Below are 13,165 nucleotides of genomic sequence, written 5' to 3'. Positions count from 1 at the left end.
ATAATGCCTGCCTGTCCTACATAGTGTGACTACAACCTGAGCAGCTTACAAGACAACAAAAACAAAAAAAATCAAAACAATCACAATAAAATCTTGAACTTCATCTCTTCGTATTTCCTGTCTGTTTTTCAGCTCTCGTACCCAAGTGCATTTCAGAGAAAAAATTCATTATAGGAGCTATTATTCTGGTTGTTGTTTTGATTATCATTATCATTTCATTGGCTGGTAAGTAATGAGAAATTTCTATTTAACTTTTGTCCATAGTTGTTGTTATTGTTTACTTCAAGATCACCACATGCATTTTAAACCACAGAATAGTTTGGAAGGAGGTAACAGCAACTGTGTGTATGTTTGTCAAAAAAAGTAAAAATGCTTGTGGCAGTGCAATTGAAGCTAGGATTTTTGTAGGTGTATCAAATGTTTCCTGCATATCCACAAAGGGAAGAATTTTATTGCACTGCTGTTATTGCCATCTTTTTTGACACTCTCACAAAGGCTCCAGGAAGGAAGGATTATTATATGAAAGGCAGGACAAGCACAATGCAGATGGGGAGGGGGGGAGAAGATAGTATAATCCAACATAAATTGGCATTTGATTTAATAATCTTTCACTCTTGACCAGGTTAAGAGTGTGTGTGGTTTTATCACACACATTCAAGTATTCCATTTCCACTAGCTATTTTGGGGAGTGATGCCATCAAGTCAGTTTTTGACTCATAGCAACTGCTTTGACAAGTCCCTGCAGTTTTCATGACAAAATTTTGGAAATGGTTTGTCCCTACCTCTTCCTCCTCCTTAGGACTGAGAGAGAGAGAGAAGCCAACTAGCTTTGTGGCTAAGGCAGGACTAGAACTCACAGCCTGCCGGTTTCTAGCTTGATGCCTTAGCCACTGCACCAGACTGGATCTTTTCCTGCTTAGCTTAGTCTACTTTTATGTTTCTCATGACATACTCATCTCTCACTTCCATAATTAATGTGTGAGTGTGGGTGAATGTGTTCTTTCATTTTCTCTTAGTTTCATAAATACAAATGTTGTGTTTTTAACAGTGTCATTTCTTGATTGATCCTCTTTAGCATTTGCTCCTTTTGTATCCCAAATTTCAATCTTAAATATGCCATGAGCATCACCACATCATGGCCAATAAATATTGACTTTACTCCCATCGTGGCTTTGGACATCTGAATTATCTATATAACATGTTTTTGTAAGATACAGTTGTAGATTTGGTCATATCTGTGTCACATGCAACATTTCCGGCTAATGGTAAGAACAGTACTGATTAGTTCTGGCACATTTGGCTAGATTGCTATTAGTACAATTAAATCTTAGTTGCATTCAAAATAAGCTTATACTATTCTGGGCAAGCTAAGATCTCTACACACACACACACACACACACACACACACACACACACACATGTTCAGCAACTGTTCAAAGCTATAACAGTTCTGAATAAAGAGACTTATGACTGGTCCTTGAAGTTGTGGCTGTCATAGCATTTCACAGTCACCTGTTGGCAATTTGGACTCCATGCAACCAGCGTTCATTTATAATAGTCACACGTTCCATGGTCACATGATTATCATTGGTGACCTTCATAACTAGCTTCCAATGAGCAAAGTTAGTGGGGAAGCTAGCAGGAAGTTGCAGTCACATAACAATTGCAGCTGGAACTAACAAACTAACTGCTATCATAACTTGGGCACAATCATTGTTACTGAATTTGGATTTGGAAAATGAATATGTAAAGCACTGCATAATTCAGTGGGCAAGGAACTTTGGATATAAAGTAATGCTTGAACAATGGGAGAATATGTGGATGGAAGGCTTAAAATTTACGCAAAATTATAATTTAAAAGAAAACTTCCATAAAATGATGTATTGTTGGTATTTAACACCAGATAAGTTGTCAGGAATGTATAAAGGTATTTTAAATGAATGTTGGAAATGCAAAAGTAAAGAAAGGACCTTTTATCACTTCTGGTGGACATGTGACAAAGCAAAGACATATTGGAATAAGATTCACATCCTAATGCAGAAATTTCTCAAAGTGACTATAAAGATAAAACCAGAAACTTTTCTTTTCAGTTTAATGCAAAAAGACTTGGAAAAAAATTTGGAACTTTGATGCTATATATGTTGATGGCAGAGAGATTACTTTATACACAATAATGGAAGGATGCTTTGATTCCCAAAATGGAGAAAATGGCTGCAAAAGTTGATGGAGTTAGCAGAGATGGCTGAATTGACTGCTTTGATTAAAGAAAAAAAACATGATTACTTTTATTTCTACTTGGAAACCACTTCTCTGGACTTTGTGCTTGAAGTGGAAAAAAATGAAACTTTGATTTTGAGTTTTATCAATTAGATAGGTTTGTTTTATAGAAATGGCTAGTTTATACTATTACGTAAAAGTAAAAACTTGAGGTTTGATGTTATTATCTTACTCTACTACACCAAAGAAAATCGGAAGTCAATACCTTTTCTTTCTTTTTCCCCTTTTTCCTACACTTTTCCCTTCCCTTTTCCCTCCCCCATCTTTCCTATTACTTTCTTTTGCATTTTTGCATTTTACATTATAAATGAATAAAAAACACTTAGGCGCAGTCATGTGATTGTGTGCTTTACAACTGCAACAGTTAGCAATAGAATTGCCAGTCCCAAATGTGATCGGTAAGTGAGGACTACCTGTATTTACAAACTAACTCACTTGACTTCCTTAAAAAATCCTGGAATTGTAATTTTAAGCAAGGTGGCTTAATAGTTAATATAGTTAACTATTAATAGTTAATATTAAGCCACCTCACTACTACAGAATCATAGCTAATTGTGAGCCCTATAATTTGTCCATTTTGTTTTGTTTCCAGTTAAAAAAACAAAAACATGTCCTCATTGTCCTTCACTTCCAAGCCAAAGTGTTGCCTGCCCGGATTTCTGGATTGGATACAGAAGAAAATGTTTCTATGTATCAAAAGAACAAAAGAATTGGTCTCTCAGTTTAACGACGTGTTCTTCATTTAATGCCTCCTTGGCTGTTATTGATACTCAGAAGGAATTGGTAAGGAGTAATTAGCCATCGTGATTAATTGCATGTTACTTAAGTATTCATGATATTCTCAGGAGTATTCTCCAACTTCAACATTCAAATGCTTTAATACCTCTCTATCCTGGTTCTTCAAAGTCCAATTTTCACAGAGTGTAACTGGGACAATCATTGCCTACACAAAAACATTAATCCCACAAAAACATATTTAAAAGGCCATTGCTCTGACAGATGAGCACAATTCAAAGCACACTGAAGATGTCCCCCTGAATGGAGATGAAACATCTGCAGCCAAATTGCAAAGCTCAGAGATCAAGCCAACAGTCCAACTACTATAATAATGATAAAGTTGGAAGGCTTGGAGGTCATCTAGTGCAACCCGTGCTCAGGCAGAAAACCCTATACCATTTCAGACAACTGGCTGTCCAGTCTCTTCTTAAAAACTTCCAGTGTTGGAGCATTCACAACTTCTGGAGGCAGGTTGTTCCACTGATTAATTGTTCTCACTGTCAGGACATTTCTCCTTAGTTCTAGGTTGCTTCTCTCCTTGATTAGTTTCCATCCGTTGCTTCTTGTCCTGCCTTCAGGCACTTTCGAGAATAGCTTGACTCCCTCTTCTTTGTGGCAGCCCCTGAGATATTAGAACTCGGCTATCATGTCCCCCCTCTTCCTTCTCTTCATTAAACTAAACATACCCAATTCCTGCAACCGTTCCTTTTATGTTTTAGCCTCCAGTCCCCTAATCATCTTTGTTGCTCTTCTCTGTACTCCTTCTAGAGTCTCAACATCTTTTTTACATCATGGTGACCAAAACTGGATGCAGTATTCCAAGTGTGGCCTTACCAAGGCATTATAAAGTGGTATTAACACTTCACGTGATCTTGATTCTATCTCTCTGTTAATGTAGCTTAGCTCTGTGTTGGCTTTTTTGGCAGCTACAGCACATTGCTGACTCATATTTAAGTGATTGTCCACTAGAACACCAAGATCCTTTTCACAGTTACTACTATTGAGCAAGGAACCACATATATTATACCTATGCATTTGGTTTTTCTTGCCTAAATGTAGAACCTTAGTTTTTTCACCATTGAATTTCATTTTGTTAGATAGCACACAGTGTTCAAGTCTGTCAAGATCCTTCTATATCTTAAGCCTAGTTTCTGGAGTATTAGCTATTCCTGCCAGCTTGGTGTCATCTGCAAATTTGATGAGTTCCCCATCTATCTCCTCATCCAGATCATTGAAGATGTTGAAGAGCACTGAGCCCAGAACAGAGTCCTGGGGCACCCCCCTACACACTTCCCTCCATGTAGATGCACTTCCATTGAGGACCACACGCTGAGTATGGCCGTTTTGTTATTTTTGACTTTTGTCGCAAGCCTTTGTTCATTTTGAGCCTTAGCTTTTCTCACTTCATCTTTGCAGGCTCGGGCTATTTGCTGATATTCTGCCTTAAGTTATGTATCCCTCTTTCCACTTGTTATACTTGTCCTTTTTGTCTTTCAGTTTACCAGAAAGTTCTTTATTCAAACACATCTCAGTTGCCTACACAGTTCTGATCTTTGTAAGTGTAGACATGTCACAGCATCTTGATATTTTTTCCAAAGCTTTCATGCCCTATCCATTGCTAGTCTGCAGTTCATTTCTTGATTGATGATTCCTTTATAGAGTCTTAAAAGCAGATACTGTCCACCACTTCAGTATCTTCATTGTCCGTTCTAAGTCTGGTTGTTATCATGGGTTTGGTCGTCTTTATATAGCATTCCAATTTAATGCAATTATTACACTGTAGCCCCTGACTTATTACTGCAGCATGCAAATCTCTTACATTTTTGATTACCAGGATAGTGTCATCCACATAGTACACGTTATTGTTGTTTCTTCCTCCAATTATTAAATCAGACTCATCTTCTTCCTATTCAGCTTTCCTTGTTCCAGGCTTAAATTTTGGACACTTTATATAAGATTCTGCTTTCTTAAATCTATAAATCTGGGTAAGGCCAAAGGAAAGAGAAAAAGAGGATGACCAGCAGCAAGACCAGTGTAATCAAAATCAAGACATATGATCAATTATAGCCGTAAGTGGTCCGCCATTGGAAAACCTGAAAGACCAGGTTGGGGACAGGTGCTCCTAAATAAGGTCGATCTAAATCAGTGTTTCCCAAACTTGACAATTTTAAGGCATGTGGACTTCAACTCCCAGAATTCCACAGCCAGCGTTTCTGGCTGTGAAATTCTGGGACTTGAAGTCCACATGCCTTAAAATTGTCAAGTTTGGGAAACACTGATCTAAATGATCAGCAAGAGTCAACATCAACCTGAATACACATAAATACATTATCTGCATAAAAACTGCCATAAACATGTTTGTTATCTCAATGAGTTATTAATATTAATAACTATTTAAGGAGGGGTATCATTATGAACAAGAGAAATACATATATTCCTGCTGAATCCTGTGCAATGCATTTACATTTAATTTAAATTTAAACTCATATATTCCTGCTGAATCCTTGGAAAGCATTTAAATTTAACTTAAGTTTAAATTTAAATACAGAGATATGTAAATCAATGCAGTAGAAAGCTTTATTTAATAGACCACCTTTTAGCAGGCTTTGGATACAAAAGACCTAATTTCTATGTAGAAACCTCCTTAAAATAATGGACAATCCCACTATATCTGAAACAGTTCTGACGAGGCAGTTGCAAATTAATTTTACCTTAATTTTATGATTTTGTATATATGAAATAATTTGACACAAATGATATATATTGGCATTCAATGGACAATCAACAGACCTTTATCCCCAATTAGACAGCTAAATGAGGATTTTATTATATATTATTTCCCTTCTTCTAGGAATTTTGGGTGGATATATTAAATCCCATTCATTACTGGTTTGGTCTCTCAAGGAAAGCTAACAAGGTCTGGAAATGGTCCAATGGCACAGAGTTCAAAACTCAGTAAGTATATTTTATTTGTTTGTTTGTTTATAGGACTTATAGAGCTATTTACCTATTCAAAGTATTTATAGACATTACACTTCAGTTTGAATGGCTGAAAGAATACAGGTAGTCCTCAACATATATGTTATTGAGAAATTTGTTAAATGAGTGTTGCCCCATTTTACAACTTTTCTTGCCGTATTTGTTAAGTAAATCAGTGCAGTTGTTAAATTAATAACATGGTTGTTAAGTGAATCTGGTTTCCCCATTGACATGACTTCTGAGCACTGCAACTGTCATAAATGTGAGTCAGTTGTCAAGCATCCAAATGTAAATCACGTGACCATGGGGATGCTACAACGGTTGTAATTGTGAAAAATGGTCATTTTTCAATGATGTTGTAACTTAAACCAGTGGTTCTCAAACTGTGGGTCAGGACCCCATTTGGGGTCGAATAACCATTTCACGGGGGTTGCCAAACAACGCAGTCCGCCATTTTTTTCCCCTTTTCCTTAGCTGTGTTACTCCCTTTTATTCTATTGGCTTTTGAAAGCCAATAGAATAGACTCTCTTGAATAAAGTCTAATTCTATTGGCTTTCAAAAGCCAATAGGAATTGTCCAGGCTGTCTCTGCCCTGCTGAGCCTGCCAAAAGTCCCATTCTGCAAACGGTGCTGCACCAGTTGAGTAGTCCTCGACTTATGACCAGTTGAGTAATCCTCGACTTACAACCAGTTGGGGGTCGCGGCATTAAAAAGGTTGAGAACCACTGCTTTAAGCGGTCATAAAATGAAATGTTGTAAGTCGAGGACTACCTGTAATAAGAATTGAGAGAATGTTTGGCTAAGCTTCTCTCCCCAAAAAATAAGACACAGAAAGGGGAGGAAAAGAGAATAAAATGTTCAGGCAATAATATGTAGTGTCTGGTGACTGTTGGCCAGCTTAGATGGATTGAGATGAGATGATAAACAATATCCAAGAGCAGATGTGTCTGATGCTAATGTTTATATTTTTGTATGTAGGGAGGAAGAGCAGACTTGATTGTAAAATTGGAGTTTGCTGTTTTTCCTAAAAGGCACTATCTATAAGGCAGGGTTCTTAATCCTAACAATTTTAAGATGTTGACATCCACACTTTTTAAAGTTGCCAAGGTTGAGAAACACTGCTTTAAAGCAAGACTTTTCAACCAATGGTACAGGTACCACCTGTGGTATATTGGCACCTGACAGGTGGTACGTGACCATCCTAAAAAAGTGGTAGCGGGGGAGGGGAATGAGCTGAACCGGTGGCAGCACCGCACAAGCCTGAGTGAGAGATGGCTGGAGCTGCAGGGCTGTCAGGGCTCAGCGGAAGCGCCAGGATTAGCGCCAGGCTCCAGCTGGAGCTTGGCGCTGATCCCGGTGCTTCTGTTGAGCCCTGAAGAAGCACCAATCAGCTGGAAAGCGGCACTGATCCTGGTGCTTCTGTTGAGCCCAGAAGAAGCGCCGATCACTGGAATGTTGCAGCATCTCCAGGATCTTGTGATTTACATTCAGATGCTTGGCAACTGATTCATATTTATGACGGTCACAGTGCCCCAGGGTCATGTGAAGTGACCAAAACCTGCTGCAACCACCCAGCAGATGGGGGGAATAAAAACCAAGCACCCCCCCCACCCCACTCCCACTGCCAATTCTCAACAGAAATGCTCACAACAATGAAAACCTCGGACAGGAGGAAGAGTGCCGTCAGGTGGGCAGGCAGATGTCTTGCTCGGCTGTGGCTTGGGGGGCACTTTTTTCAGTGCCATTGTAACTTCAAACAGTCACTAAGTGAACTGTTGTAAGTCGAGGACTACCTGTACTTCAACACTTTTTTTCCTTTTTTTTTTTTTTGGTCATCAGGTTTTTGACACCTTGCTAGGCGACTGGTGGTACTCAGATATTGCCATATCCTAAAAGTGGTACAATGGGTGAAAAGGTTGAAAAGCCCTGCTTTAAAGTATTAACAAGGTAATACTAAAATGGCAAATGTGAGTGTTTGTGTGTTAAGGATCATTGTGTACGTATGATGTATCATACTACCTCTGATCCGATTCACATCCTTAATTCAAATGTTGACACAGCCTTCTTTGGAAAAAGAAGCTTATTTGAAAAGCACATAAATCAGGGTGATTTGACAGTTGAATTGGGTGAAGGGATCTGATTTGGGAGAATTGCTCAGTTGGCCTTTAAATTGAGTGTCTTAATCAACTAATCAGAGTATGCATATAAAAGAGAGAAATTAATACGATATAAAGGGTAGTTTCCTGTGCTAAAATCCAATGTGTGAGTGTATTATCTACAATTCTCCTTCTACACTTCATACTCTGCAACTCTATAAAAGAAATCAAACAGCACCATTCATTTATATCTAAGTTATTTGTCATACTTTAAGATTATTTATTGGGGATGACAGATGCCGGAAAATCTAATAAATTTGAAATTCGGTATATATTAAACACTTTACAAGTTTGCAATATTTGAAATTTAAATTACAAAGTCTGAATTCAAAACTTCAAGTTTACAATTTCAGTGAGTAGGCACAATACTTCATAGGTGCTAGGAGCTTGCCTAAACTTCAAGTTTCAATTTCAAGTTGCATTAAGCTTCACTTCGGCTAGTTAAGTCTCAGATTCTAGCTACCATTGGTGGTTTAAAAATAACAGCCTGCCTCCAGAAGCAGTAAATGCTCCAACACTGGAAGTTTTTAAGAAGAGACTGGGCAGCCATTTGTCCGAAATGGTGTAGGGTTTCCTGCCTGAGCAGGGGGTTGGACTAGATGACCTCCAAGGTCCCTTCCAACTTTACTACTATTACTATTACTAAATAGCTGCCATGTTACAACGATCAAGTCATTTTTATTTGTCAATCAAAATTTTAATCCTCTATGAAGTTGAGAATATGACCACCATAAGCTGGCCAGATGCTCCGAGCATGAGAGATCTCTTTAAATGATGCTTTCTGTTTTGTGTGTTTGCCTGTGTATACATATTATACTACATCTTTTCTCAGTCATGTGTCTTCTACACCGCAAATTTGTTGAACAGAACTCGTGCAAACTCCAGATTTCATGATCATGTTGATTGTTAGGCACAGGCAACAACTAATTGTGAATAGCCTCAATCTGAACTTTATTGTTTATACCAATGTTTCTCAACCTTGACAATTTTAAGGCATGTGGACTTCAACTCCCAGAATTCCACAGCCAGCATTGCTGGCTGTGGAATTCTGGGAGTTGAAGTCCACATGCCTTAAAATTGTCAAGGTTGAGAAACACTCGTTTATACTTATGTTACAAGAATCTCACCAGACTATTTGCCTTATCCTGGGAACAACCAGATAAGACTTTATGGATTTGGGGTGAGGTCATGCTTATGCCATTTGTGACTGCTCAGTAACTCCAAGGTGGGTCCTCGCTTGACCCCTCCCTTAAGCCTAGCCAGCATTCCCCCAAGATTCATCCAGTGCGTCCTAGAGGTAGAGTGTTGGCTGAAGTTCTCTATGCTTTAAAGCTGAGAATCTCTTGGAAGGAGTAGTCCTGCAATACTAATTTCTGCTGTTAGTTACCACTGCCTTGCAGAGAGTAACTCCTTGTCTTTTTTTTTTTTTTTTCCAGATTTCCAGTGCGAGGAGAAGGCTTCTGTGCTTACATAGATGCAAAGGGGGCCAGTAGTACCATATGCTCCATGGAGAAACATTTTCTCTGCAGCCATCCGGAAAGCTGTAGCAAGGCTGGATGAGACAACCGCATCAAAAGAACAGGGAATAGTTGGCTTGACCAGAATTTATTGAAGAAGCATATGTGTCTCTTTTGCATTTGGTCTTAACCATCAACAACCGATGATGTAAAAATGTAACTACACCAGTGGTTCTCAACCTGTGGGTCGGGACCCCATTTGGCGTCGAACGACCATTTCACGGGGGTCGCCAAACAACGCAGTCCGCCATTTTTCCCCCCTTTTCCTTAGCTGTGCTCCTCCCTTTTATTCTATTGGCTTTTGAAAGACTCTCTTGAATAGAGACTAATTCTACTGGCTTTCAGAAGCCAATAGGAATTGTCCAGGCTGTCTCTGCCCTGCTGAGCCCGCCAAAAGTCCCATTCTGCAAACGGTGCTGCACCAGTTGAGTAGTCCTCGACTTACGACCGGTTGAGTAGACCTCGACTTACGACCGGTTGGGGGTGGCGGCATTAAAAAGGTTGAGAACCACTGAACTACACTAAAGACATTTTGTGATGAAGACTTGGAGCGAAAAGCTGAGGAATTAGCTTTCAACAAATGTACCAGCAAATATGCGGAAAACCCTTAAAGATATCACTGGCTACAGTAAACCTCCTTCCCATGGTGAAGGGAATCGACAACTAGCAGATCACCTCAATGTGTTTTACTATAGTTTTGAGAGGAAACCACTGTCAGCTATCGCCACCCTCTCCATCTCAGATAGACCAACAACAGCCAAGTCTCCTACAATTGACTCCATCCCATCCCACCTCTGATGATCACAAAAAAAGATGTGTGAGATCTATTTCACAGATAAAAGCCTGGAAAAGCACCAAGCCCAGACAAGGTAACTTCTTCTTGCTAGAAAGCATGAAGAATTCCCCCCCCCCCCGATCTCCATTCCAGGCACAAGCAGCTTGGAGCCCCCCTCTGGGGCCTGGATCCAACCTCTGGAAGCTCTGTTTCAGGTGGCAGCAGCTTGGAGGACCCCTCTGAGGGCTCGATCCAACCTCTGGAGGCATGCAGAAGCCCCCCCCCCCCACAAAAATCTCCATTCCAGATACCAATAGCTCCTCCTACATCATCACCTAAGAAGCTGAGAGTTACATCAAGAAAGGTAGCTGACTGGATAGGCCTATTTTGTCCCAGTAGAAGACTGACTCAATTCCTCTCCTGCCACCCAAGGTGTAACTTTTGCTTTTGTGGGCAAAGTCCTGATGAGCTCTTTGCATTTCAGATCTGCTTCTTTACTTTGGAAGAAAGAATATTTTTTTTAACGTTACTAAGTATATTTAACATGTTTTTACATGAAGCAAGCTTTCCAAAATAAACTAACAATCTATAATTTTAAGTGTTAAGACATGCAAATATCTTATTGCATATTTTATTGTACCCTACTGAATTTGTTATTCAAGCAATGACAAAAAATGACTAAATGTAAGTTGCCATTATTTCCACAATCAGACAAAACTAAGTTAACAGAATTCCCTATGTTATTTTCCAAGCCAACAGTTTACAGTTCAGCCAGCTTGTTTGTGAAGGTTTTCAGGAAAATGCAATGATTTGTCACTGCTTTCTTCCAGGGTGTTCCAATCTGTCCTATAATCCCTGCAGGTTTTTTCTTCAGTTAGTTACAGAATAGAGTTGGAAGGGACCTTGGAGGTCTTCTAGTCCAGCCCTCTGCTCAAGCAGGAGAACCTATACCATACCATTCCAGACAAGTGGCTGTCCAATCTCTTCTTAAAAAGCTCTAGCGATAGCGGCGGCTCCTCCAGCTGTCCGGGCCAGACTCTGAGGGCCAACGGAGAAGATCGGCCAGTAAAATGGCCGATCACTTAGCCGCTAGAAACCGCAAGTCAAAGAACAGCTAAGCTTGAAAACCCACTGTAGTGAATCCAGGTGTGATTTTTTTTTTTTTTTGTTCCTCTCTTTATGCTTTTTTGCTTTTTTTTTTTTTTTTTTGCCTGTAAGAACCCTGTTGGAACTATTTCCCTAGCTTGGAAAGGCAGCTTCTACATGTCTGGGAAGAAAGGCAAACAAAAGAATAGAACGAAGCTTTAAAGACTACTTTTCTTATATGTATGTATGTATGTATGTATGTATGTATGTTTTGGGGTACTGGAAAAATTCTTTTCCTAAGAATTCTACCATCGGTCTATGCTGTTTTGTTTTGTTTTGTTTTGTTTTGAGTACTTCTTCCTCTATCTTTTCCTGAAAAAATAGGAAAAAAAGGGAAAAGGAAAAAAAAAGACTTTTGAAAAAAGATTTTTTAGCCCACTGAGGTCATCTACTAGTTAAAAACTAATATTGCAATTGGAGAGGAGAAGGTTTTGGCCTTCAAACTGTTTTTTAAGAAAAAGATAATTTGATGCAGCTGAACAATCCTTTAAAATGGAGTTGCACTCACATTTAAACTGTAAACTTATTCTGGAAAAGATCTGCGAAGCTAAAGAAGAAATATGTGTTACAATGAAAGAGCTTACTACTAAGGTGACCAACTTTTTTACAATGAAAAGGAGGACACAAATAAATTGAAGACAAAAATATCATAAAAACTGGCTTGGCCCATGGAAGGTCAATCGCCTGCCGTGCCCCCGCCCGCAGCTGCCCTGCCAGCACAGCTGCCCTGCCATGTAGAGTGGGCCCCGCGGCTCCCTGAGCACCAGCCGTGCCAGCTCCGGCCCTGGGGGGCAGCCTGCCGTCGACACACCCCACCTGCAGCTAACCTGCCAGCACCACCGGCCACCCTGCGCAGCCCTGTGTAGAGAGGGCCCCACGGCTCTCACAGCACGGTATCTTCAGAACTAACTAGGAGATGGTGTAGTTGGGTAGCAGGCAGGGGTGCTAAGTTCCTGCCAATTTGCTTTCGCTGCAGATAACTTGCATGTGCAAAGTTTACCGGTTGGGTGTTTTGGCATGCTCAGCAGCAATTCCTATTGGCTTTCGAAAGCCAATAACGGGAGTAGCACAGCTCATGTAAAAGTTGAAAAAAACCCATCAAAAAAACGTTCTGGAACGCCGTTCTGAGCATTCTATGAGAAAAAAAAGGCCTGCAGATTAGTCTTCAAATATCGAAAAGGAGGACATGTAGGAGGACACTTTTTGAGGGAGGACAGAACTTAAAAAAGGAGGACTGTCCTCCCTAAAGGAGGACGGTTGGTCACCTTATTACTACAGAATTAAGAGCCAGAATCTCTCCTTCAAACTTTTAAATTGACTTTCAGACTACACCTGATTCTTCTATAAAACAGATTACACAAGAAGAGGACTTAACTGAGAATAAAGAGAAATTGATTTTGCCTTACAAGCAATTTACTTATGGTGCTGAGGACCAGAAAAAGCAAAGACTGAGATTTGAAATGTTAAAGCAACGAGACTTGATGATTAAGAGAAGCAGAGGGCCATTGCAGAGGCCAAGATGGTTCTCACTGATTCA

General features: G+C 39.7%; 1 protein-coding gene across 12 annotated transcripts in view; it reads left to right on the top strand.

The window, feature by feature from the left end:
* LOC120314261 (C-type lectin domain family 2 member D-like) overlaps positions 1–9,991 on the top strand; it is a 28,492-nt gene extending 18,501 nt beyond the window's left edge. For 11 of the 12 annotated variants that reach the window (XM_039357153.1, XM_039357163.1, XM_039357155.1 and 8 more), the window contains 4 exons: positions 133–225; positions 2,870–3,060; positions 5,906–6,009; positions 9,627–9,991. In XM_039357153.1, coding sequence (XP_039213087.1) covers positions 133–225; positions 2,870–3,060; positions 5,906–6,009; positions 9,627–9,750 — 512 coding nt within the window. In that variant the 3' untranslated portion in view covers positions 9,751–9,991. Of the gene's footprint in view, positions 1–132; positions 226–2,869; positions 3,061–5,905; positions 6,010–7,873; positions 7,934–9,626 lie in introns of those variants that run through there. The other variant, XM_039357164.1, reaches the window with a different exon arrangement.
* Positions 9,992–13,165: the final 3,174 nt, after the last annotated feature.

This window comes from Crotalus tigris, unplaced genomic scaffold, assembly GCF_016545835.1.
Source record: "Crotalus tigris isolate CLP2741 ecotype Arizona unplaced genomic scaffold, ASM1654583v1 scf7180000018867.1602434, whole genome shotgun sequence".
Classification (NCBI taxonomy): Eukaryota; Metazoa; Chordata; class Lepidosauria; order Squamata; family Viperidae; genus Crotalus; species Crotalus tigris.
The sequence above is the reverse complement of the archived record's forward strand: the minus strand, read 5'-3'. Positions and strand labels throughout refer to the sequence as shown.